This window comes from Chlorocebus sabaeus, chromosome 2 (assembly GCF_047675955.1).
Source record: "Chlorocebus sabaeus isolate Y175 chromosome 2, mChlSab1.0.hap1, whole genome shotgun sequence".
In the NCBI taxonomy this organism is placed as follows: Eukaryota; Metazoa; Chordata; class Mammalia; order Primates; family Cercopithecidae; genus Chlorocebus; species Chlorocebus sabaeus.
This window is the reverse complement of record NC_132905.1, coordinates 90,214,013-90,240,552: the sequence shown is the minus strand read 5'-3', so window position 1 is coordinate 90,240,552 and position 26,540 is coordinate 90,214,013. Positions and strand designations below refer to the sequence as shown.

Below are 26,540 nucleotides of genomic sequence, written 5' to 3'. Positions count from 1 at the left end.
AAGGAACCAGGTACTGATACGTGGTGCAACATCGATGCACCCTGAAAACACACGCTTAGTGGAAGACGCCAGACACACAAGACCAGACATTGTAAGATTCCATTGATATGAAATGCCCTCCACAAGCAAATCTAGAGAGATGGCAGTAGGTTAGTGGCTGCCTGGGTGCGGTGAAAACAGGGAATAACCACCATTGGAAATGGCGATCTTTCTGAGGTAAGGCAAATGTGCTAAAATGGGATGATGGCGATGCTTGCACAACTCTGTAAATGTATGGAAAAAATCACTGAAATTATCTGGGCACAGTGGCTCATGCCTGTGATCCCAGCTACTCCAGAGGTTGAGGTGGGAGGACTGCTTCTGCCCCGCAGCTTATGACCAGCCTGGGTAACATGGCAAGACCCTGTCTCAAAGACAACAACACTGAATTACATACTTGAATGAATTTTATGAGCTGCAAATTATAGCGCAATAAAGCTGTTTTAAAAAATAAAACTAGGTCGGGTGTAGTGACTCATGCCTGTAATCCCAGCACTGTGGGAGGCTGAGGTGGGTGGAACATGAGGTCAGAAGTTCGAGACCAGCCTGGTCAACATGGTGAAACACCATCTCTACTAAAAACAGAAAAATGAGCCGGGCATGGTGGCTGTAATCCCAGCTACTCAGGAGGCTGAGGCAGGAGAATCACTTGAACCTGTGAGGCAGAGGTTGCGGTGGGCTGAGATCGCACCATTGCACTCCAGCCTGGATGACATAGCGAGACTCTGTCCCAAAGAAATAAACAAAAAAAACTACTAAACTCTCAATTCCATCTGCTCAATATGCTCCTTCTCCAGTCTTTCCCTTCTCAGAAAGTAGCCCCTTCACCTGTGGGATCATTCTAGACTCTTCCTTCTCTTCACCTGCCACACTCAACCCCAGTCCTCTTTGTCTCTTCCTCCTAAACACCTGTTGACTCAATTGCTCTCCATCTCCGCCGCATCGCAGTCTGGGCTGCCTGTTCCCTGCATGTTTGCAGAAGCTTCCCAATGATTCTCCCACACTTGCCCCTTTCCAGTGCCTTTACACACAGTGCTCCAAGAATCCTTTTAAAACATAATGCATACAACTGCCATGTTTAAAATTGTTTCCATAAAGCTTCAAATAAGGCGGGGCGCAGTGGCTCACGCCAGTAATCCCAGCACTTCGGGAGGCTGAGGCGGGTGGATCACCTGACGTCAGGAGTTTGTGACCAGCCTGATCAACATGGAGAAACTGTCTCCACTAAAACTACAAAAAATTAGCCAGGTGCGGTGGCACATGTTTGTGATCCCAGCTACTCAGGAGGCTAAGGCAGGAGAATCGCTTAAACCTGGGAGGTGGAAGTTACAGTGAGCTGGGATTGTGGCACCACACTCCATCCTGGACGACAGAGCGATACGTTGTCTCAAAAAAAAAAAAAAAAAAAAGAAAAAAAGAAAGCTCAAAACAGAACCAAACAATCCCTTTTCCAGCTTCAAGACTCTACCCACTTCTCACTGCACCCTCCAACCCCAGGACAAACCCATCCTGCCACAGAGCCTCTGCATTCATGCCTCTCTGCAAAAATATACTGCACCTTGCACACCCAGCCACAAAATAAGACCGTCTACTCATGCTTCCTGGGAAGGCCTGTCCCTTTTTCTGAAATAACTGCCTTCACACGTTTTGAAAATATTAAGGAAAAGATGGTAATGAGAGCTGGTAGTTTGTTCCTTTTGCCAAGTAAAGACTAAGAAGTTGATATATCCAAACAGTCCATACTATTTTTTTTCCAGAAAATTCACAGTTCTGAAACCCAGCATCTCTAAACCACTGCAATACTCCAATGGGGCACAGTCTGTTCACTCTTCTAAATGTCTAAACATGGGGGAAAGAAACATAAATAAGACAAGGTCCCTACTCTCATCGTTCACAGCCTAATAAAAGTGGAAGTACATGGTCCCTACTCTCATCATTCATAGCCTATTAAAAGTAGAAGTACCTAAATACATAATTCCAGTTTAATGTGGCTCACATTAAAATACCTAAATACATAATCTCAGTTTAATGTGGCACACATAAGTGTCAGAGGGTGGAAAAAGTGACCTTGCTCTTTTTAACACACATAAGTGACAGAGGGTGGACAAAATGACAGAGTCTGATGATAGCAAGAGGAAACTCAGCCACCGGCAGAAGAGTCCTCAAAGTTCAGAGGTGTGGGCGGCTGGAGTTACCAGGAAGAGGACTGTGATAAGGTGTGTATTGACAATAAGGTGTGTATTTAGAAGGTGGGGTGGCAAGGGACGCCACTGCTCATGACAAGGAGGGCATCAGCCAGGTAAGAGCAGGTAGCTGGAGCGGTTCAGTGTTATGGTTGGCCATATGAAGAAAGTGCTATTTGGTGTAACTACCAGCACAGGTGAGAAGTTTGGAAATTGTCATTCATGCAAGCTCCTTTATTTCAAAATATGGGGCATGTGGTATGCTACCAAGCAAGTCTTCTGGACGAGCTTGGAAAATTCACCATTTTCCAAGAAAATGCATGCATTTCTTTTTTTTCTTTCTTTCTTTTTTTTTTTTTGAGATGGAGTTTCCCTCTTGTTGCTCAGGCTGGAGTGCAATGGCGCAATCTCAGCTCACCGCAACCTCCGCCTCCCGAGTTCAAGCGATTCTCCCGCCTCAGCCTCCTAACTGGGATTACAGGCATTTGCCAACACACCAAGCTAATTTTGTATTTTTAGTAGAGATGGGGTTTCTCCACGCTAGTCAGGCTGGTCTTGAACTCCCAACCTCAGGTGAACCTCCCGCCTCGGCCTCCCAAAGTACTGGGATTACAGGTGTGAGCCACTGTGCCCGGTCTCCTTTTTGTTTTGTTTTTGTTTTTTGAGGTGGAGTCTCGCTCTTGTCACCCAGGATAGAATAAAATGGTGTGATCTTGGCTCACTGCAACCTCTGCCTCTCGGGTTCAAGCGATTCTCCTGCCTCAGCCTCCCAAGTACTGGGATCACAGGCACCCACTACAATGCCTGGCTAATTTTTAAAAAAATATTTTTGGTAGAGACGGGGTTTCATTATTTTGGCCAGGCTGGTCTCGAACTCCTGACCCACCGTGGCCTCCCAAAGTGTTGGGATTACAGGCATGAGACACCGCACCCAGCCTCACGTATGCATTTCTTTTCTTCTTTTTTCTGTTTCTGTTTTTTTTTTTTTTAGACAGAGTCTTGCTCTGTCGCCATGCTGGAGTGCAGTGTCGCCATCTCGGCTCACTGCAACCTCTGCATCCTAGGTTCAAGCAATTCTCCTGCCTCAGACTCTAGAGTAGCTGGGACTACCAGCACACGCCACCATGCCCGGCTAATTTTTGTATTTTTAGTAGAGACGCAGTTTCATCATGTTGGCCAGGATGGTCTTGATCTCCTGACCTTGTGATCCGCCCCCTTGACCTCCCAAAGTGCAGGGATTACAGGTGTGAGCCACCTCACTGGGCCGCATGCATTTCTTGATGCAATACACGAGTCCTGTGAGACGGGTATTAGGAAGTCAGGCCATTCGGAAAATTGCCCAGGTCACACACCCAGCAGCTGGCAGAACCAGATTCGAGCTCAGGGAAATGAGATAGTACGGGGTCTCCAGTACATTATGCTAGTGATAAAATTATTGGTTCAGTCCTTAAATAGCTCTTTTGCCAATGATCTTGCAATCTATCCTAGATATGTCTCCTGTGAGAGATTGAACAGTTCAGTAAAACCGACAGTTATACAGCCTATAGATAACTAGACACACAGAAGTAATCACATAAGAAGTGTATCTACTCAGATACCTTAAAATCGAAAATGTCAGCAAGAAATCTCTCACTTTACCCATTTTTAATTTCACAGAAAATCAAATTCAGGGTTGAGCACTGTGGCTCATACCCGTAATTCAAGCACTTCAAGAGGCCGAGGAGGAAGGATTGCTTAAGCCCAGGAGTTTGAGAACAGACTGGGCAACACAGTGAGACCTTTGTCTCAAAATAATAATAATAATAATAGTAATAATAATACAGAAAAAGAAAAAAACAAGTTCAAGAGAAAAACCAACTGCCAGATCCCAAAAAAGTTCACTGTAAATATGTTTATATGAAAGAACATTTCTGAGCTCGATGAAAATGAGGACACAGTGACCCTACCACATAAGCAAAAACATTTAGCAACAGATAACAAATATGCACTATTAGTAATAAAATTGATAACGATCCTTAGTCTACAGCACAGAAACACTCATCACCAATGGTCTTAACTCTGGGACACACTGTTTTGAATTTGGTCTTTCAGAGTGGTAATCAAATTGTACTGGAAAAATTTTAAGCCACCTAATGCCAGGAGGCTTGTGGGGCCGGGGGCACGGTCTTCCATCACCTTACCAAAAAAATCCTAGCAAAGTCTTCCCAATTGCGGGGCTGCAGTCGCGAGTGTGGGGCAACACCTGCGGGTAATAGTCCCCGCGAGCAGTCGGGAACCCCGCAGGACGCAGGGGCCAGGATGGTGGAGCGCGCACTGCGGCCCGCATACCATCTCCTGAGGCCTGGCTGGAAGACTGGGGTCTTCCCCGACGAGGAAAGCCCTCAGTTCTCACAGGTCCGCGTCCCCAGTCTCCTCCCCAGCCAGGACCGCACGAGCAAACAAAGGCTAAGCGTCTCGCTGTGGGCCCGCCCCGGGAGAGCGCGCGGGCCGCGATCCACCCCTGACCTGCACCTGCCGCCCCGCTCGGTGAGGGCGTGGCCGGCATCACATCCTCCGCGCCAGGGTCGGGTAACCCGAGGGGACCCCACCCAGTCTCCCAGCTGCCCTCCGGGTCTACGGCCCCGAGCTCCCCGCCCCCGCACTGCAGCAGCGCGCGCCGCGGGCCCGGGCCGCGCGCCGGGAAGCCACCTGCACCCCGAGCCGCCCCACGGCGCCGCCCAAGCCCTCTGGACCTGGGGAAGGGCCCGCGGGCCGGCGGGGAGGAGACGTCCGGCTCCTCCGGCTTCGCCCAGCGGCTGAGGACTGGACGCCGGGCAGGGCGCGGGCACGACTTACCCGCGGCAGTGGCCCTGTTGGCGGGCGCGCTCACGTGCGGCGCGGAGGAGCCCGCCGAGCTGAGGGAGACAGACTGGGCAGGGGCTGCGGCGCCGCCGGGAGCCAGAACCACCGATAAGGCGCCGCGCCTGAGAACCAGCGGCGGCTGCTCTTTCCTACTGCGGGAGTCGGGGCGGAGCCTGGAGGCGGGGCCTTGGCGTTTGGGGCGGGGATGGAAGGCGGGGCTGGACGCCTGGAGGCGGGGTTAGGGGCGGAACCTGGAGGTGGGCCATAGGCGCGCGGGGGCGGGGTTTCCGCGGGCGGGGCGGAACTAGAAGACTGGGCCTGACCTGTGGAGGCGGGATCAAGGGCGGGGCCTGGAAGTGGGCCGTCGGTACAGGGGCGGGGCCTCGGCTGGCAGGGCTGGGTTGGAAGGCGTGGCCTGACTCATGAAGGCAGGATCAAGGGCGGTGCCTGGAGGTGGGCCATAACAGCAGGGGCGGGACCTGGGCGGGCCGGGCTGGGCTGAAAGGCGAGGCTTGACTCATGGAGGCGGGATCAGGGGCGGGGCCTGAAGGTGGGCCATTGGTGTTAGGGCGGGGCTTCGGCTTGGGAGCAGAGCTTGGGGAGGGCCCCGGCGTGCTGGGGCCGTTCAGTCGCCGCAGCCGCGGAGTGAGGGCCGAGAGTCTTCCTTAGCTTCCCCGCCATAGGCGTCGTTTCGTAGCCGGGCTGCTCCGGGGAAGGCCTCGTACAGGTGGGTAGGGCGGCGTCTGCGCCTCACCTGGGGACCCCCGACACAACCGAGTGGAAGGGGACAATGGTCAGTGCCCGCCCAAGGTCGTCCGCGTGTGCATCGGCCCTCGGAGGTGCTTTGGAGTCATTCACAGAAACGGAGAAGCGGGGGCTCCTCGAAGGGTGCCCGGCACCTGGTTCACCCCATCTTTTCCTTCTGGACCACGTCCAAGCCCTCCACACACGCTTGGGGCGCAGAGGGCGCGGCCGGCTTAGGACCCCCGCTAAGTTGCCCCAGCCCGCACGGGCCTCAGGTTTCCGACCCTGGGCGACGGGAGAGATGAGATCATTTCTACCTGGACGGAGCTTGTCACGTGGGCTATGGCTCAGGAAGGAGACCTTGACGTCAACCTTAGAAAGCATTCACATCTCCAGACAATCCCAGCCCCTGCCTGCCGTCCTCTCGAGCGCTGGGACCTGGACGGTCCAGTCCTACCGCTTCAGGACTGGACGCACCTGGAAGGTGCTTGTTAGGCAGTGCAAGGCCTGTCCCCACTCAGCTGCGGCTCCAGCCAACCCGAAGCGGGCCACTTGTGGATGAAGGCTGTCATTTCTGCAGTGGCGTCGCTCCTTTTAACCCCCGAGCGTCCTTTAGAAATCTTCAGACCAGATCTGGAGTTCGTGAAGGCGAGGCAGTAGTCAATGAGCTTGGGAGGTGGGGGAGGTATGAGCACGTGGAAGTTGTTTAGGACACTTTGTGTTTATGCATGTTTCTAGGGAAGGGGTATATTATCAGATTCCAAAGTGGATCTGTCACTTCCCTGGAAACAGTAAGAATATTTTAATAGTTTGGGATGCTGGACCTGTGGCCCAGCCAGGCTGCTGATTCTGATTTTGTCTCCATTTGGCGTATGCCAAGTGCCCCAGATGTAAATCCTCTCATGGTCAATTTGAGGAATGCTCTTAGGATAGAAGCAGAGAGAAATGAAAAGATTGGGCCACAGTTAGCAGGAAAAAAAAATTAATTTCATGAAGATTGATTTCCTAATGAGAATATGATAAACTGGTTTTACAAAAGCAGCAAACAAAAACAGCAAAAAAAAAAAAAGAAAAGAAAAGAAAAGAAAAAAAAGATGGCAAGCAGGTGAGTTTTTTTTTTTTTAAGGTTCTGCAAATCCTAGTCACATTCAACACTGCACTGAACAGAGATGAAAGAACTGCTTTACACTTAACATTAAAAAGAGAACCAGTCTATTTGTGCCAAAGCCACCATGCACATACAATTTGTACCTTATATTCATATACCACCTATCTGTAAAGGACTGTGGGTGTGTGTAGGGGGGGTGGGGTTAATTTAATTTTGACAAATTCATTTGTAAATCGTTAAAAAAACTCAATTTATAATTGGCAGTATACTGTCAATTGCTGTATACTGTGTACAATATACTGATACTGACAGGATTGACAGTAAATGTATAACATTGAGATTTGAGTATTCTGGCCGGGTGCAGTGTCTCATGCCTGTAATCCCAGCACTTTGGGAGGCTGAGGCGGGCGGATGACCTGAGGTCGGAAGTTCAAGACCAGCCTGACCAACATGGAGAAACCCTGTCTCTTCTAAAAATACAAAATTAGTTGGGTGTGGTGGCACATGCCTGTAATCCCAGCTACTCAGAAGGCTAAGGCAGGAGAATAATTTGAACCCAGGAGGGGGAGGTTGTGGTGATGAGCCGAGATGGCAAGAAGGTGCCACTGCACTCCAGCCTAGGCAACAAGAGCAGAAACTCTGTTTCAAAAAAAAAGAAAAATGTATCACAGAAAAGCTGATATGGAAAGAACTGCTGGCTTCCTCTGTTGTCTAAAAAACACATTGTATTAGCCAGGCGTGGTGGCACGTGCCTGTACTCCCAGCTACTTGGGAGGCTGAGGCAGGAGGATCACTTGAAACCGGGAGTTGGAGGTTGCAGTGAGCCGAGATTGCGTCACTGCACTCCATCCTGCGCAACAGAGTAAGACTCTGTCTCAGAAAACAACAAAAACAATATAAAACAAACAAAAAACACATTGTATGAGATAATCCATTTAAAATATGCTGCATTTAAACCATATTTCATTTCTCTATGGAAAAGTTCACATATTGGCTAACTTGGGGATCTATTAATAATAACCATATGACTTACACTTTAAGCATAATCTAATTTACACTTAGATTTAATGTATCATCTCCCTTAGTTTTTACACCAAAAGAGTTACTACTCTCTAGACTCAAAAGTGAAGCTGGACCTGCCAAGCACTAGAGACCACAGGACTTTGTAGTCAGTCCTGGATATGATCTTGGCTTTAGCTCTGAGATCTTGGGCAAGTTAATTAACCTCTCCAAGCCCTTATTTCTTCATTTGAAAAATGACATTGATTCCTACCTTAAAGGATGCAGTGGTTTCAATGTGTCCCCTAAAGTCATGTATTAGAAACATAATCCCCAAGGCAACAGTGTTGCAAAGTGGAACCTTCAAGATCATGAGTGAAGACTCTGCCCTCATAAATGGATTAATACCTTTATCAGTGGAGTGGATTCCTGATAGAAGGATGAGTTTAGCTTGTACCTTGTGAGCATTTTTTGCCCTTCTGCCTTCTGCCATGGTAGGGACACACCAACAGGCCCTTGCCAGATGCTAGTGCCGTGCTTTTGCACTTCCCAGCCTCCAGAATTGTGAGAAATAAACTCACTTTTTTTTTTTTTTCTTTTTTTGAGACAAGTGACAGAGTCTCTGTTGCTTAGGCTAGAGTGAAGTGGCATGATCATAGCTCACTGCAGCCATAAACTCCTGGGTACAAGTGATACTCCTACCTCAACTTCCCAAGTAGGTAGTACTAAAGGTGAGCATGATCACACCTGGTTAATTTTTATTTTTTGTAGAGACAGGGTCTCTCTATGTTGCCCAGGCTGGCCTTGAACTCCTGGCCTTAAGTGATCCTCCCACTTTGGCTTCCGAAAGTTATGGGATTATTGGCATGAGCTGCTGTGCCCAGGCAAATTTATTTTCTTTATAAATTACCTAGTTTGTGATATTCCATTATAGTAACACAAAATGAACTAAGGCAAAGGACTATAGTCAGAATTACCTAAAACCATGTTGGGAAAGCATTAAGCAGGACATATGGTCTAATTTGCCATAGGTTCTCAATTCATGATTTTTTTCTCCTTTTGATTCCAAACCCAGTTGTTTTTTTCCTACAGCATACAGTGAACCCCCAACATCTGAGACAGGTCTCAGTTAATTTGGAAAGTTTATTTTGCCAAGGTTGAGGATGGGCAACCATGACACAGCCTCAGGAGGTTCTGACAACATGTGCCCAAGGTGGTTGGGGCACAGCTTGGTTTTATACATTTTAGGGAGACATGAGACATCAATCAATATGTGTAAGATGTACATTGGTTCAGTCTGGAAAGGTGGGACAACTCCAGGCGAAGGCGGGACAGCTGGAAGCATGGAGGGGGCTTCCAGATCATAGGTAGGTAAGAGACAAAAGGTTGCATTCTTTTGAGTTTCTGATGAGCCTCTGGAAATGAAGCAATCAGATATGCATTTGTCTCAGTGAACAGAGAGGTGACTTTGAATAGAACGGAAGGCAGGTTTGCCCTAAGCAGTTTCCAGCTTAACTCTTCCCTTTAGCTTAGAGATTTGGGGGCCCCAAGATTTATTTTCCTCTCACAATACTATAAAACATGTTAATGCACTTCTATTGGTTAGGTTCCTTTTGATTGCAAGCAACAACTACCCAATTCAATGTAGCTTATGAAAAAGGAAAATATATTTTAAGGATACAAGGGCATCTTGGAGCATCTCTGAGAACTCAAGATTTCAGGAATGATCTAAGGACAGGGAAGGGAGTTTCTCTTTGGGTCAGTTCTTTTTTTTTTTTTTTTTTCCCCCAAGACAGGGTCTCGCTTTGTCATCCAGGCTGGAGTGCACTGATACAAACACGGCTCACTGTAGCCTCCACCTCCCAGGCTCAAGCAATCCTCCTGCCCCAGCTCCCTAAGTAGCTGGGACTACAGGCATGTACCACCAAGCCTGGCTAAGTTTTGTATGTATGTAGAGACAGGGTATCGCCATGTTACCCAGGCTGGTCTCAAACTCACGAGCGCAAGCCATTCACCTGCCTTGACCTCCCAAAGTGCTACGATTGGAGGCAGGAGCCACCACGCCTGGCTTAAACGCTCCTCTTGATGGCCTCCTTCTCTGGCAATGGCTGGCTCCCTCTGCTCCTTAGGCACATGAGGTGGGATGCACAGTAACAGCTCTAATCCAATCCAACTGGTTCTTTTTAGAGGAAAGATCTATAGCTGGAGCAGTCAACAGAAGCAAGGTCACCTTGTGGCTGCTGCCGCTGCAAACATGGGAAGGAAGCGGGGGGCGGGGGAGGGCAGAAGATCATATATTGGAAGAGGGTGCTGGGGAGACCATCCAATAAGGGCCAACGGCAACCCTTCTCATAAGAATGAGAAATGTCATTCTGACCAGCAGTTGACAATTAAGGGTCATCCAAGTGAGCTACATGCTTATCCAAAAAGGACTGGCTAGAGACAAAAGAGGAAGTGGGTTACACACTTATCCAAAAAGGATTAGTTAGAGACAAAAGAGGAAGAAGAAATAAAAGGGACCGGTTCCTTTTCTCCTGCACTTCCTGTCTGTGAGTTTGTCAGGCAGAGCCTGAAGTGCTCTGTGGTTCCTGGGCTATTGCCCGTCATTAGCAGGACTGGAGTTTGGCTGCAGAGGGAGATGAGAGTATAAAAGATACTCAGGAAGCTGATTGAAAGCCATTAAAATGTTTTTAGAGCCAGGAAGGGAGCCATTAAAATGTCTTAGGAGCTGTGACCTGAGATGAATACTATAAGAGCATGTTGGATTTAATCAGTGACATACAAATAGGCTGAAGGATGTTTTTGTTGTTGTTTCAGTTTTTTTTTGAGACAGGGTCTTGTCCTGTCACTCAGGCTGAAGTGCACTGGCACAGTCATGGCTCACTGCAGCCTTGACCTCCTGGGTTCAAGTGATCCTCCCAACCTCGGTCTCTGAGTAGCTGGGACTACAGGTGTGCACCACCATGCCCGCCTAATCTTTTTTGAATTTTTGTAGAGAGGAGTCTCGCTATGTTGTCCAGGCTGGTCTCAAACTTCTGGGCTCAAGCAACCTGTCTGCCTTGGCCTTCCAAAATGCTGGGATTACAGGCATGAGCCACTCCATCCGGCCTGCACTCTCTTCTGGTCCATGTTTGTTACGGCTGGAGCTGAGCTTTCGCTGGCCGTCCACCATTGTTGTTTGCCGTCCACCACTGCTATTTGCCGCCATTGCAGACCCGCCGCTGACTTCCATCCCTCTGGATCTGGCAGGGTGTCCACTGTGCTCCTGATCCAGCAAGGCGCCCATTGCCACTCCCGATCAGGCTAAAGGCTTGCCGTTGTTCCTGCACAGCTAAGTGCCCGGGTTCGTCCTACTCGAGCTGAACACTAGTCACTGGGTTCCACGGTTCTCTTCCATGACCCAGGGCTTCTAGTAGAGCTATAACACTGACTGCATGGCCCAATATTCCATTCCTTGGAGTCCGTGAGGCCAAGAACCCCAGGTCAGAGAGCACGAGGCCATCACCTTGGGAGCTCTGAGAGCAAGGACCCCCTGATAACAGTATTACCATAGCTCACTGCAGCCTTGAACTCCTGGGTTCAAGTGACCCTCCCACCTTAGCCTACCAAGTAGCTAGGACTACAGGTGTGTGCCAACATGCCTGGCTAATTTTTGTTTGTTTTGCTTGCAGACATGGAGGCCTGCTGTGTTGCCCAGGCTGGTTTCAAACGCCTGATCTCAGGTGATCCTCCTGCCTCAGCCTCCCAAAGTTCTGGGATCACAGACTTGAGTCACTGTGGCCAGCCAGAATTTAAATTCCACTAAATTTTTGTTGTTTGACCAACCATTCTTGTCGAAGCCTTGACACTCTTGCAAACCTTTGCAACTACATTTCTTCTTTTTCAGAAGGCTCCTTGGTCTCCAAGTATTTTTTTCTATAGGGTGTAACCTGAAGCCAGGAGGCCTGTTGCAAAACCAATCCCATTTGAAAGCAGGGAATGTGAACTCACCTATTGTCATAAAGATTATAAAAGAGGTGCTGGCTCACTCCTGTAATCACAGCATTTTGGAAGGCTGAGGCAGGTGGATCACCTGAGGTCAGGAGTTCAAGACCAGCCTGGACAACATGGCAAAACCCCATCTCTACTAAAAATACAAAAATTAGCCAGGCGTGGTGGTGCACACCTGTAATCCCAGCCACTCTACTTGGGAGGCTGAGGCAGGAGAATTGCTTGAACATGGGAGGTGGAGGTTGCAGTGAGCCAAGACGGCACCACTGCACTCCAGTCAGGCGACAGAGCGAGACTATCTGAAAAAAAAAAAATTATAAAAAAGGGTGGGTGCGGTGGCTCATGTCTGGAATCCCAGCATTTCAAGAGGCAAAGGAGTGAAGATTGCTTTAGTCCCGGAGTACAAGACCAGCCTGGGCAACATAGTGAGACCCTGTCTCTACCAAAAATTAAAAAATTATCTGGGCATGATGGCACATGACTGTAGTCCCAGCTACTTAGGAGGCTGAGGTGGGGGATCACTTGAAGTTTTAGTCATGGAAGTCTCTTGCCCTGGAGGTCGAGGCTGCAGTAACCCATGATGATGCCACTGCACTCCAGCGTGGGCAATAAAGCAAGACCCTGTCTCAAATTAAATAGGGAGCCACTGAAGAATCACTCTGGGCTGTAGTTCACAGGGGGTGTACACAGGTTAAGAAGAAGATATCTGCATGTGTTTCAGTAAAGAAGTAAAGAGATACAGTTGCGGTGGCTGGGCAACCTTGCAAACATTCTGGGAAGGAATGCAGAATGCAAAACCCAGCTGAAAAATCTAGAAGAAATCATGTCCCAATTAAAGAAGATATTCCTTCTGAGTCCCTCAAGCTCTACTACTTCATAAGTATAAGAACCAGCCAGGTGTGGTGGCTCTTGCTTGTAATCCCAGCACTTTGGGAGACTGGGGTGGGCAGATCACTTGAGGCCAGGAGTTTGAGACCAGCCTTGCCAACATGGAGAAACCCCATTTCTACTAAAAATACAAAAAATTAGCCGGGCGTGGTGGCGGGTGCCTGTAGTCCCAGCTACTTGGGAGGCTGAGGTAGAAGAATGGCTTGAACCCAGGAGGTGGAGGTTACAGTGAGCTGAGATTGTGCCACTGCACTCCAGCATGGGCGACAGACTGAGACGCTGTCTCAAACAAACAAAAAAAAGTATAAGAACCAATAAAAATATACTCAAATAAAACAGAATGAGATGCAAAGAAAGCTTGCAGAGCTAAGGAAATAGAGGATAAAGCATCACCCTTACAGAATCAAAAAACTGGAAACAGCAAGGAACAGCTGGAAAATGGCTCCATAGTTCTAAAACCACTTGCTACACCAGTGGTTCTAAGTGCAGTCCCAGGACCAGCAGTGTCAGTACTACCTGAGAACTTGTTAGAAATGAAGTGAATTGGTGTGGTGAGGGGAACCAGCAATCTGTTTTAATCAGCCCTTCAGGTGGTTCTGATGCCCACTAAAATTTGAGACTATGTTCTTCTCCCTCTCAGGCTAAAGAGTTGGGCATAGCAATGTTGTTCAGCTCCAGATTCCAGAACTAGACACCTTTCTCCCAGGGAGATTCTTATGAACATTCCTTTTCAAGAACAGAAAGAGGCTGGGTGTGATGGCTCACGCCTATAATCTCAGCACTTTGAGAGGCTGAGGCAGGCATATCACTTGAGGTCAGGAGTTCGAGACCAGCCTGACCAACATGGAGAAACCCTGTGTCTACTAAAAATACAAAATTTGCCAGGTGTGGTGGCACATGCCTGTAATCCCAGCTGCTCAGGAGGCTGAGGCAGGAGAATCACTTGAACCTGGGAGGTGGAGGTTGCGGTGAGCCGAGATCATGCCATTGCACTCCAGCCTGGGCAACAAGAGTGAAACTCTATCTCAAAAACAAAAACAAAAACAAACAAACAAAAACAAAGAAGAAGAAAAAGTAAAAAAGGCTGGGTGTCGTGGCTCACGCCTTTAATCCCAGCACTTTGGGAGGCCGAGGCAGGCAGATAAACCAAGGTCAGGAGTTCAAGACCAGCCTGGCCAACATGGTGAAATCCCGTCTCTACAAAAATTACAAAAATTAGCTAAGCGTGATGGCAGACTCTTAGTAATCCCAGCTCCTCAGGAGGCTGAGGCAGGAGAACAGCTTGAACCCAGGAGGCAGAGGTTGCAGTGAGCTGAGATCGCGCCACTGCACTCCAGCCTGGGCGACAAGAGCGAGACTCCATCTCAAAAAAAAAAAAAAGAAAAAGAACAGAAAGGGAATCAAACCACAACATCATTCATTCATTCCACCAACCTTTATTAAGCATCAAGCTCCGAAGCAGATGTTTACCAGTTTTGTACAACTTTGTCATGGACCAGCTGGCCTTGTGGCTCAGTGGCATCTGGAGGCAGGAGGGCCAAGTAGACAGGGGTTTCAGCCCCCTCCTCCACAGTCCTGATGCTGTATTTCCCATCCGTGTCCGTCTGCACTGGTCCTGGGCAGCACGCATTCACCAGAATCCTGTCGGCTTTCCTCTTCTCATCCAGACGCCTGGCCAGAATCCTCGATAAGACCGTGACCCCCAACTTGGACACTCCATAAGGTGAGTTGGGCCAGCCTTCCCTCTCATGCACCTCATTTTTTGTGTCCTCCACAAACTTTTTCATGAGATCCACCAGGTCTCCCTCTGTGAGTGTCTCACTGCGGAACTTTTCCTGCAGATCTTCACTGCAGTTTTCAAAAGCCCTTAAACACTGTAAACTACTGATATTCACCACTCTCCCTGAAACAGAGTGAGAAAAATATGAAAGCATATCACAGAGATACAACCATTGGTTGAATATACCAAACATATAATTGAGTCATTGTGCAGGATTTTTTTTGTTTGTTTGTCTGCTTGTTTTTGAGACGGAGTCTCGCTCTGTCGCCCAGGCTGGAGTGCAGTGGTGCAATCTCGGCTCACTGCAAGCTCCGCCTCCCGGGTTCATGCCATTCTCCTGCCTCAGCCTCCCGAGTAGCTGGGACTACAGGCACCCACCACCACGCCCGGCTAATTTTTTTGTATTTTTAATAGAGACGGGTTTCACTGTGTTAGCCAGGATGGTCTTGATTTCCTGACCTCGTGATCTGCCCGCCTCGGCCTCCCAAAGTGCTGGAATTATAGGCATGAGCCACCACACCTCGCCTTTTTTTTTTTTTTTTTGAGATAGAGTCTCACCCTGTTGCCCAGGCTGGAGTGCAGTGATGCCCTCTTGACCCACTGGAAACTCCGCCTCCCAGGTTCAAGCAATTCTCCTGCCTCGGCCTCCTGAGTAGCTGGGATTACAGGTGCACGCCACCACACCTGGCTAATTTTTGTATTTTTAGTAGAGACAGGGTCTCACCATGTTGGCCAGGCTGGTCTTGAACTCCCGATCTCAAGTGATCTGCCTGTCTCAGCCTCCCAAAGTGCTGAGATTATAGGTGTGAGCCACCGCGCCTGGCCATTGTGCAGGTTTAATTGCTGATTAAAAACAAAAAAGTGATTGGACACTGTGGCTCATGCCTGTAATCCCAGCACTTTGGGAGGCCGAGAGGGGTGGATCACTTGAACCCAGGAGCTCAAGACCAGCCTGGGCAATGTGACAAAACTCTATCTCTACTAAAAATACAAAAATTAGCTGGGTGTGGTAGCGTGTGCCTGTGGTCTCAGCTACTCAGGAAGCTGAGGTAAGAGGATCACCTGAATCCAGGAAGTAGAGATTGCAGTGAGCCATGATCACACCACTACACTCCACTACACTCCAGCTTGGGTGACATGAATGAGACCCTTTCTCAAAAAGTAACAATCAAATTTAAAAAAAAATTAAAATGTGACTATAGAAGGCATAAAATCTATGCACCCATGGGTTTTGATATTTTTTTGGCCCTATGCTCCCAAGGGGAAGAACACACCTCCATCAGTAAGAGGGGCTCCCTTTCTCAGGGATTCTCTGAGAGATGGGTGAGGTAGTAAATTTGTAGATTCCCCAGGCAGTTTTATTTTTACTTTTACTTACATTTATTTATTTATTTATTTAAAGACACAGTCTTGCTCTATCAGTAGTAAATTTGTAGATTCCCCAAGCAGTTTTATTTTTACTTTTACTTGAATTTATTGATTGATTGATTGATTGATTGATTTTTAAGACACAGTCTTGCTCTATCACCTATGCTGGAGTGCAATGGTGCAATCTTAGATCACTGCAACCTCTGACTCCCGGGTTCAAGCAATTCTCCTGCATCAGCCTCCCAAGTAGCTGGGATTACAGGTGCCCGCCACCACACCCAGCTAATTGTTGTAATTTTAGTAGAGACGGGGTTTTGCCATGTTGGCCAGGCTGGTATTGAACTCCTGACCTAAAGTGATCTGCTAGCCTCGACCTCCCAAAGTGCTAGGATTATAGGTGTGAGCCACTGTACCCAGCCTAAAATTTTTAAATTTTGTTTGGTGAGACAGGGTCTCGTTCTGTCGCCTAGGCTGGAGTGCAGTGGCACAATCTCGGCTCACTGCAACCTCCGCCTCCCAGGATCAAGTGATTCTCCTGCACCAGCCTCCCAAGTAGCTGGGACGACAGGTGTGCGCCACCACGCCCGGCTAATCTTTGTATTTTTTTTTAGCAGAGATGAGGTTTCACCTGTTGGCCATAATGGGCTTGAACTCCTGACCTCAAGTGATCCGCCTGCCTTGGCCTCCCAAAGTGCTGGGATTACAGGTGTGAGCCACCGTGTGCCCAGCCCCTGGCAGTTTTAGAAAACTACGCCTTGCCAGCATACACACTCCAAGTACTTATAAACCTGCTTTCTGAGGGACAGTGCTCTCACCCTAAGGGCTAACGCTCTCAATTTCCTAGGCACACCCAATTTCCTAGGACCGTGGGCAGCCACCCCAATTCCTTAGTGCTACAACCAGCAGCAGTAAGGAATCCCTGGGGATGACTCTGTCTGTCCTTCATTATGGACACTTCACATGTGGAATGGGCTGTTTTTCCATCCTGGTTTTTATGTCATTACTTTTTTTTTTGAGACAGAATCTCACTCTGCCACCCAAGCTGGAGTGCAGTGGCAAGATCTCAGCTCACCGTAGCCTCCACCTCCCATGCTCAAGTGATCCTCCTGCCTCAGCCCCACAAGTAGCTGGGACCACAGGCACACACCACCACGCCGGACTAATTTTTGTATTTTTCGTGGAAATGGAGTTTCTCCATGTTGGCTGGGCTGGTCTCAAACTCCTGAGCTCAGGAGATCTGCCTGCCTCTGCCTCCCAAAGTGCTAGGATTACAGGCGTGAGCCACTGCATCGGGCCCAATTTCATTACTTTGTAGTCCCTATTTGATAATATTAATATTCATTAGATTATGAATATTCATGTTGATCATAATTCACAGCTACTAAAGAGACAATCGTGCCCACAGAAACAAATATGCAGGCCAAACATTTTACAACAATTTGAAGTACTGGTGGAAATCCAAAAACCAGTAAATGTGTTAATTTACACATTTCATCAGCATCAAACCCCACTAATTTTAGGGAGTTCTTTTCTTACATATTATTCCGAATGCATATTCTTTGTGTCCAGTAGGATCTGTAGTTTTTTTGTTTTTTTTTTTGAGATGGAGTTTTGCTCTGTCATTCAGGCTGAAGTGCAGTGGCATGATCTTGGCTCACTGCAACCTCCATCTCTCGAGTTTAAGCAATTCTCCTGCCTCAGCCTCCCAAGTAGCTGGGATTACAGGTGTGTGCCACCACGCCCAGCTAATTTTTGTATTTTTAGTAGAGATGGAAAGATGGAGTTTCACCATGTTGGCCGGCCTGGTCTCAAACTTCTGACCTCAGGTGATCTGCCTTCCTCAACCTCCCAAAGTGCTGGGGTTGGTTGCAGGCGTGTGCCACCACACTGGCCGGATCTGTAGATTTTATTTCATTTTCTGATTGGCATTCCCCGCAGGTTCCCATTGCAGGGGAGCTGCACATTCTCGTGGACCCCAATCCCACAAGAGAGACCCTCACTCTGTCCTTGGAAACTAGCACCTCACTCATCCCCCCAGATACCTAGTACTATTCAGTATTTCTTTCCTTCCTTCTCTCCCTCACCTTCAAAGATGAAGTGAATGTATGTATTTCTTTCCTGTTACAGAGAAGTTGCAAGAATAGTTCGATAAACACCCTATACCCTTCACCTAAGTTCACTAATTGTTAATATTTTGCTATGTTTGCTTTTCCCTCTCTGTCCCTTTTTCTCTCCAAGTTGTTGATATCATAAACCTTCATCGTAAACACTTTAGTATTATATATGGTAACCAGGGCATTCCCCTACATTACTACAGTTATGACCACATGCCAGGCATTTATCATTATATGACACTATTATCTAAAATATAGCCCATATTCAAATGTGTCCAAATTGTCCCAGTAACGTTCTTTCATAGTTTTTGTTTGTTTTAATCCAGGGTCCAAAGTAGGATCATGGATTGCATTTTTTTTTTTTTTGAGATGGAGTCTCGCTCTGTTGCCCAGGCTGGAGTGCAGTGGCGCAACCTCCGCTCACTGCAAGCTCCACCTCCCAGGTTCACGCCATTCTCCTGCCTCAGCCTCCCAAGTAGCTGGGACTATAGGCGCCTGCCACCATGCCCGGCTATTTTTTTATATTTTTAGTAGAGATGGAGTTTCACCATGTTAACGAGGATAGTCTCGATCTCTTGACCTCGTGATCTGCCCACCTCGGCCTCCCAAAGTGCTGGGATTACAGGCGTGAGTCACCATGCCTGGCCCATGGATTGCATTTAATTGTCTCATCTCTTTCATATATTTTAATGTAGAGTAGTTTGCAATGACCTTTTTTTTTTGAAGACTGTAGACCATTATTTGGTGGTATTTCTCTCAAAGTGAATTGGTCTGATTTTCTCATGATGAGAGTCACATCAATATTTTGGCCAGGAATACTACCTCAGTGATGCTGTGTTCTTCATTGCTTTCTAAACAGCTTTGTTCTCAAAAACTTGGTGGCTACAAGGAATTAAATGTAAAAAGGAAAGGAAGAAAGAAAACACAGATTTTAGAAGCTGTGCCTTCGAGGAAAAAAATCCTCTTAAGGGAAGGAGGTGTCCTCTTTGATCTGAGGGCACACCTCTGGGAGAGAGGCCAGGGGCTGACGGTCAGCTTCGTCAGCCAGGTGGGTCACCCGCCCTGGGAAAGGCTGCACCCACACCACCCTCCACTGAGGTCCAGGTGGCCCCACCAGTCCCGAAACACCTGCTGCCTTACTCTAGAAAGAGTAGGCAAGTTGCTCCCTCTAGTGGCTTAGTCGTTGCTTGGCCTATTTACTGAGAACCTTGAACAAATAAGCAAGTCAAATACAGATGGTCCCTCCCTTCTGATGGTTCCACTTAGGACTTACTGATTTCACTGATGGGTGAGGAAAGCGATATGCATTCTGCAGAATCTGTATTTGGAGCCCCCATACAACCATTCTGCATTTCACTTTCAGTACAGATTCAATAAATTACAGAAGATACTCAACACTTTATGATAAAATAGGCTTTGTGTTAGATGACTTTGCTGGACTATAGGCTAACGTAAGCGTTCAAAGCACTTTAAAGCTACGTGAGGCTGATCTATGGTGTTTGGTAGGTCAGATGCATTAAATGCATTTTTTTGTTTGTTTGTTTGTTTGAGAGAAGGTCTTGCTCTGTCACCCAGGCTAGAGTACCGTGGCGCAATCATAGCTCACTGCAGCCTTAACCTCCAGGGCCCAAGCGATCCTCCCACCTCAGTCTCTCGAGAAGCTGCAGCATGCCGCTATGCCCAGCTAACTTTTAATTTTCATTTTTTATGTAGAGATGGGGTCTCCCTATGTTACTCAGGATTAAGTGCATTCTTATGATATTTTATTTTCCCTTCCTTCCTTCCTTCCCTCCCTTCTTTCCTTCCTTCCTTCCTTCCTTTTTTTTGATGGAATGTGGCGCCTTCGCCCAGGCTGGAGTGTAGTGGCATGATCTCGGCTCACTGCAAGCTCTGCCTCCCAGGTTCACGCTATTCTCCTGCCTCAGCCTCCCGAGTAGCTAGGACTACAGGCGCCCACCACAACGCCCAGCTAATTTTTTTTTTGTATTTTTATTAGAGATGGGGTTTCACCATGTTGGCCAGGATGGTCTTGATCTCCTGATCTCGTGATCCACCTGCCTTGGCCTCCCAAAGTGCTGGGATTACAGGTGTGAGCCACCGCACCTGGCTGCAAAAACTTCTTAACCTAAAAAGGTGAATGGTGAGAATTGCACTTGTACTCTTGTACTTGCTCAGTTTCTTAGTGGGATGGGATTGTAGAAAGCCTGCGGGGAGAACTGCAGGTGCTCTGAAAGGGGATGGAGTTTTAAAGGTGTCTTTAATAGCTTGCAGCTCTCAAGTTCCCATTCAAAAATTTATCGGGAGAAAACTTCCCAACCCTGAGTAAAAGACATCCCTACAATGGCTGCGTCCCTATGCAGCCACAAAAAAGAGAAAAGCTTCGTGACCAAATCTGGAGAGAGCCCCAGACATAGGGAGTAAAGAAAGCCAAGTGGCGAACATTGTATGAAATGTTACCTTTTGTGTAAAAAGGAGAGTTTTTAAAATGTGCATTTACACTGGCTTAGATTTGCATTTAGAAACTCCATCCCCATTCAAAGCTTCGGCAGTTCTCCCTACAGGCTTTCTACGATCTCATCCCACTAAGAAACTGAGAGAGTACAAATGCATCTGTCAGCATTCACCTTCTTAGGTTAAGAAGTTTTTACGGCTGGGTGTAGTGGCTCAAGCTTGTAATCCCAGCATTTTGGGAGGCCAAGGAAGATGGATAACCTGAGGTCAGGAATTCGAGATCAACCTGGCCAACATGGTGAAACCCCGTCTCTACTAAAAATACAAAAAAATTAGCTGGGTGTGGTGGTGCTCACCCATAACCCCAGCTACTTGGGAGGCTGGGGCAGGAGAATCGCTTGCACCTGAGAGGCAGAGGTTGAAGTGAGCCGAGATTGTTCCACTGCACTCCAGCCTGGGCAACAGAGGGAGACTGTCTCAAGAGAAAAAAAACAAGTTTTTGCATCCAGAGATAATTTTGTTTGTTTGGTTTGTTTGGTTGTTTTTTTAAAAGTGATGAGGATCTTGCCATGTTTTCCAGCCTGGTCTTAAACTCCTGGGCTCAAGTGATCTTCCTGCCTCAGCCTCCCAAAGTGCTGAGATTACAGGCATGAGCCACCACACCCAGTCAATAATCATTATTCAAAATGTTAAATTAAGAAAAGCACACTTCTGGCCAGGTGCAGTAGCTCACGCATGTAATCCCAGCACTTTGGGAGGCTGAGGCAGGTGGATCACTTTAGGTCAGGAGTTCAAGACCAGCCTGGCCAACATGGCAAAACCCTGTGTCTACTAAAAATATAAAAATTAGCTGGGCATAGTGGCACATGCCTGTAGTCCCAGCTACTCAAGAGGCTAAGGCAGGAGAATCCCTGGAACCCAGAAGGTGGAGGTTGCAGTGAGCTGAAATCCTGCCACTGCACTCCAGCCTGGGCAACAGAGCAAGACTCTGCCAAAAAAAAAAAAAAAGCACAATTTTAATAAGAACCACAGTTCTAAGAATCCACAGTTAACTTCTTGGGGAAGAAAATCCTCAAGGAAGCAAGCTTCCCTGTCCCCCAGCCCAGCTGTCATTTCACACTTCAGATTCTTTGCTAATGGTTGTCTCCCCTGTTAGACTTTCAGCTCCACAAATGAGATGGTCCCTGTCTATAATGCTCACCATTGCACACCCAGAACCCAGCATAATGCCTGGAATATGGCAGGCACTCCAATATTTGTAGGAAAAGTATAACAGTAACATTTATTGAACACCTGCAGGTATAGGCAAGATATTTCCTAGTAAAGAAAATTTCTAGTCCAGGCACGGTGGTTCACACCTGTAATCCCAGCATTTGGGAGGCAGAGGCGGGTGGATCACTTGAGGTTAGGAGTTTGAGACTAGCCTGGTCAACATGGTGAAATCCCATCTCTACTAAAAATACAAAATGAGCAGGGCATGGTGGTGCACACCTGTAATCCCAGCTACTTGGGAGGCTGAGACAGGAGAATCCCTTGAACTTGGGAGGTGGAGACTGCAGTGAGCCAAGATCACGCCACTGTACTCTAGCCTGGATGACAGAGCGAGACTCTGTCTCAAAAAAAAAAAAAGAATGAAAACTTCTTTTGGATTTTCTGAATCAATTTGAGAAAGTTTGGTACAAGAAGAAAGGAATATAGGAAAAGTCGTAATGCTAGAACAGATACCAAGGTCCAGAGATGAGCTAGATGTGGGCCCATCACCTTGGAGGGCTGGAGGACTCATGAAATTGACCAGAGGCAAGAGGCCTTTGGGAACTCGCAACATTCTATCATTCTGGGATTGAATTCATGACATGGATCCCAAAGCATTGTGATATGTCACACTTACCTTTGAAATTTAAAGCTAAGGCTGGGTGTAGTGGCTCATGCCTGTAATTCCACCAGTTTGGGAGGCCAAGGTGGGTGGATCACCTGAAGGTCAGGAGTTTGAGACCAGCCTGGCCAACATGGTGAAACTGCATCTCTACTAAAAATATAAAAAATTAGCCGGGTGTGGTGGTGGTGGTCGGTGCCTGTAATCCCAGCTACTCGGGAGGCTGAGGCAGGAGGATTGCTTGAACCCAGGAGGTGGAGGTTGCAGTGAGCCAAGATCACACCATTGCACTACAGCCTGCACAAGAGCAAAATTTCTTCCCACCACCCACACCCCTGCAAAAAAAACAAAAAACAAAAAACAAAACCTAAAATGTTGGAGTGAGAAGCCAGACACTGGGAAAATGAAGCCATTTTCTATTTTTGCCCCTTCAGAGAACTAGCACCCCTGAGTGATTTCTGCAGGGCAGCCCTGCTCCGAGGAGCCTGTGGCCCACTTCTTACTGAGGGAAGCAACCCGACTGTCCACACACTGGGCTTACCATGAGGTTTCATTATCGGCAGTAACTCGTTGCACATGTTTCTAGTGGCGAAAAAATTTGTCTTCAGTGTCATCTCGGCTTTAATGTCAAAGGGCATTGGATCATCACCTTTCAGAAAGAGAAAGAGAAAGAAACAAAAAGAAAGTCATATTTTTCCCCCTGAAACTCACATGACAATCTGGATCCTAACTCCGAACAACTAAAGGGAAAAAAAAGTTAATTTTAAAACAATTTTTAAAAACGAGGTCAGTGATTCTCAAACTTTAGTGTGCATCTGAATCACTTGTAGAGTCACCGAATCATAAGTGAATCATCCGAATCACTTGTAAGCTGTTAAAACACAGCTTTCTGGGCCTCACCATCAGAGTTTCTGATTGCAAAGGGCTGGAGTAGGGCTCTAGAATTTACATTTCTTTTCTTTCTTTTTTCTTTTTCTTTCTTTCTTTTTTTTTTTTTTTTTTTCGAGATGGAGTCTTACTCTGTCACCCAGGCTGGAGTGCAGTGGCACAATCTCGGCTCACTGTGACCTCCACCTCTGGAGTTCAAGCGATTCTCCTGCCTCAGCCTCTGGAGTAGCTGGGATTACAGGCACATGCCACCACGCCTGGCTAATTTTTTTATTTTTTGCAGAGATGGGTTTTTGCCATGTTGGCCAGGCTGGTCCCCAACTCCTGACCTCAAGTGATCCACCCGCCTCGGCTTTCCAAAGTGCTGGGATTACAGGCGTGAGCCATCGCACCTGGCCTGAGTTTGCATTGCTAAATTCCCAGATGATGTGACAGCTATTGGGCTCTAGCCACACCTTGAGAACACTTGGCTTTGACTACCATTTCTCAAAGGTGCATAGGAGGGAGCTGGGAATTCTGTTGAAATGCAGATATATATATTTTTTCTTTTCTTTTTTCTTTTTTCTTTTTTTTTTTTGAGACTGAGTCTCGCTCTGTTGCCCAGGCTGGAGTGCAGGGGCATGATCTCCTCTCAGTGCAACCTCTGCTTCCTGGGTTCAAGTGATTCTTGTGCCTGAGCCTCCCGAGTAGCTGGGATTACAGGAGTGAGCCATTATGCCCAGCTAATTTTTGTATTTTTAGTAGAGACAGGGTTTCACCATGTTTCCCAGGCTGGTCTTGAACTCCTGACCTCAGGTTATCTGCCTGCCTCAGCCTCCCAAAGTGCTGGGATTACAGGCGTGAGCCACTGGGTCCAGCGGAAATGCAGATTTTAATTCAGCAGGTGGGGGGCAAGGCGGGAGATTCTGCCTTGCCATGAGTACCCGGGTTTGCAGCTGCTGCTGGTCCATTCCCTACACTTTGAAAGGCAAGGGGGAGTCCCTCCGCCTGTCGTCCAGGAAGCCGGGTATTTATCCGCCAATTTCTCAGCCCATGGCTGAGGGCTGCTTTAGGGAGTGTTAATCCCCACTCCTGCACCCCAGCTCCCAGAAAGCCGGCTAGCTGAGTTGCCGGTGCGGGTCAAAGAAAGTCTCAGGTCCCCATGTACAATGCGGAGTGCTTAGGGCCAAAGGGATGAGTGGAGACTTCTGCTCCCCCATCCTTCATTTCACTCCCTCTTAGGCTTTTCCCCCCAACTAGGTTGGAGGTGAAGCCGGCCTGTTTATTTCTCCGTAGTAACTTTTTTTTTTTTTTTCAGACGGAGTCTCGCTCCGTCGCCCATCCTGGAGTGCAGTGGCGCGATCTCGGCTCACTGCCTCCAAGGTTCAAGCGTTTCTCCTGCCTCGGCCTCCCAAAGTGCTGGGATTACAGGCGTGAGCCACTGCGCCCGTCCTGTAATTTTCTTCAGTAGTAGTTAGAATAAGTAATCTCCTGATCCCCGCCCCTCTCCTTAAGGAAGGTGCTTTTAAGACCACACACACATGTTTTATAACAAACATAAGCTCCCCGGGGGAGGGAACGAGAGGGCTCGCTTCCTTTTGGTCAGAGCCTATCAAAGCTCAGCATTACACAAATTGTGAAGTCCACCAAGTGCAAGTGCGCGCTAATCCTGTTCTAGCGATTCATTTCCTTCCCCAAGCAAATGCCTCCGGGCATCTATGAATGCGCCCTTTCAAGGAAAGCGAAAGCCCAAAGCGAGCGGATACTCTGCAGAGAAAATGTTTCTTGCGTTGGAAGGAAAGCCGATGAACTCCAGCAGGGCGTTGCCGCCTCCCAGGAGGCCAGTTTTCCTGCACACAGCAGCGGCTGACAGTTCGGGGAGGGCCCCGTTCCGCGCACAGGCCCACACAGGCCGGCGGGCGGGGCGCGCAGTGTCTGTCGCCCGGGCCCGCCTGGGGTTCAGCGAATCACGAAAAGCGAAAACCGCCTCGCGGGAGGGGTGGGCTGAGCGCATCCCTAGGGGCCGGCGCCACCCTCCTCGGTCACTCAAGTGGATGGGTGGGGAGCCTGCGGCTGGCCGCCCCGCACCCTTGGAGCGCTCCAGGGGGCCCCAACCCAAGCCCTGCACCTACTCTTGAAGGCGACTGCCGCGTTGTTGACCAGCACATTGAGCCCACCGTACTCCTTGCGCAGGAAGTCGCGCAGGGCGCGGATGCTCTGCAGGTCGTCGATGTCCAGTTGGTGGAAGCGCGGGCTCAGTCCCTCCGCCTGCAGCTGCTGCACGGCCGCCTGACCCCGCGCCACGTCCCGCGCGGTGAGCACCACATCCCCCGAGAACTGTCGGCACAATTCGCGCGCGATGGACAAGCCGATGCCCCTGTTGGCCCCGGTCACCAGCGCCACGCGGCTGCAGGACGACATGACTGACCCGGGCGCGCGGGACACCTGCGTGGAGGGCGGACCAGGCTTCGGACCACCTGGGGCGCGCCCCGAGGAGCCCAGCTAGTGTCAATGCCGCCGCGCAGACTAAGTTCTGGGATCCAGCGCTGCGAGTCTTAAAGAACAAGGCCCCGGCCTCGGTCCCTCCCCTCCGAGGAGGGGCCGTCTGTGCCTTCTGTTCCAACTCCCGGGCCCGCCCCCTGCCCACGCTGCGCCCTTCAGGATCCGGGCTCTGAGCCGCGGGGTGATCTGCAGGGTGTCTGAAGCCAAATCGAACCTTGATGGGTCAGTCGGAGGCTCCAGATTCATGGCAGCTGGACTGAAGAAGTTATTTTGGGAAAACCCCAAAGTGAGAAAAACAAGTGCTGAGTAATTTTCTTGGGTGTGCGCCCATCATGCACTGCAAAATGCGAATGTTTGCCTTTTCCCAAGATGCAGTAATTTACTTAGACACAGTAACTGCTTCTCTGGACTTAGATCCCCTTGCTTGCTTAAAAGGAACTCAGGAGAGGGAATTAGATGCCCTGTGAGCCCGCCTAGCAGGTGTGGGCAGGCGACATCGCTCTGGGATTCCCAGTGAATGTGCCCCCAAGTGGGAGGGAATGTTCTTATTTAATCCTGACTTAACTCCTATGGGTGCTAAAAATGTCTGCATTTAGGTTTGCCAAATGAGGATATAGATCCATAGAGATCTGGATTGATCATATATTCTCACAGTGAGATCTGTGTACCGGCAAAGAAAGTTAAACTGAAACCAAATTCCCAAACGTGTGTCAAGCTGTGGGCACAAAATTAGAGCCCCATCCATCGTCTTCAGTGTAAACTGAGTTGTTTGATCAGTGACTTTGAGATTTGG

The 26,540-nt window shown here is 48.5% G+C and overlaps 3 protein-coding genes across 4 annotated transcripts in view; 1 reads left to right on the top strand and 2 right to left on the bottom strand.

Annotated features, from left to right (window-relative positions):
- Nucleotides 1–5,235, bottom strand: part of DOP1B (DOP1 leucine zipper like protein B) — a 122,137-nt gene extending 116,902 nt beyond the window's left edge. Inside the window, exon 1 of the mRNA XM_037984775.2 lies at nucleotides 5,058–5,235. The gene's annotated coding sequence lies outside the window, so the exon portion shown is untranslated. The remainder of the gene's footprint in view (nucleotides 1–5,057) is intronic.
- Nucleotides 5,236–5,670: 435 nt separating this feature from the next.
- SETD4 (SET domain containing 4) overlaps nucleotides 5,671–26,540 on the top strand; it is a 107,547-nt gene continuing 86,677 nt past the window's right edge. Inside the window, exon 1 of one of the 2 annotated variants that reach the window (XM_073010439.1) lies at nucleotides 5,671–5,790. The gene's annotated coding sequence lies outside the window, so the exon portion shown is untranslated. The remainder of the gene's footprint in view (nucleotides 5,791–26,540) is intronic. The other variant, XM_073010445.1, reaches the window with a different exon arrangement.
- On the bottom strand, nucleotides 14,213–25,829 carry CBR3 (carbonyl reductase 3). The gene is made up of 3 exons (XM_007967556.3): nucleotides 25,378–25,829; nucleotides 22,920–23,027; nucleotides 14,213–14,695 (listed from the first exon to the last, which is right to left on the bottom strand). Exons 1-3 carry the CDS (start codon nucleotides 25,664–25,666, stop codon nucleotides 14,259–14,261), a joined length of 834 nt encoding a protein of 277 aa, XP_007965747.3. The 5' UTR covers nucleotides 25,667–25,829; the 3' UTR covers nucleotides 14,213–14,258.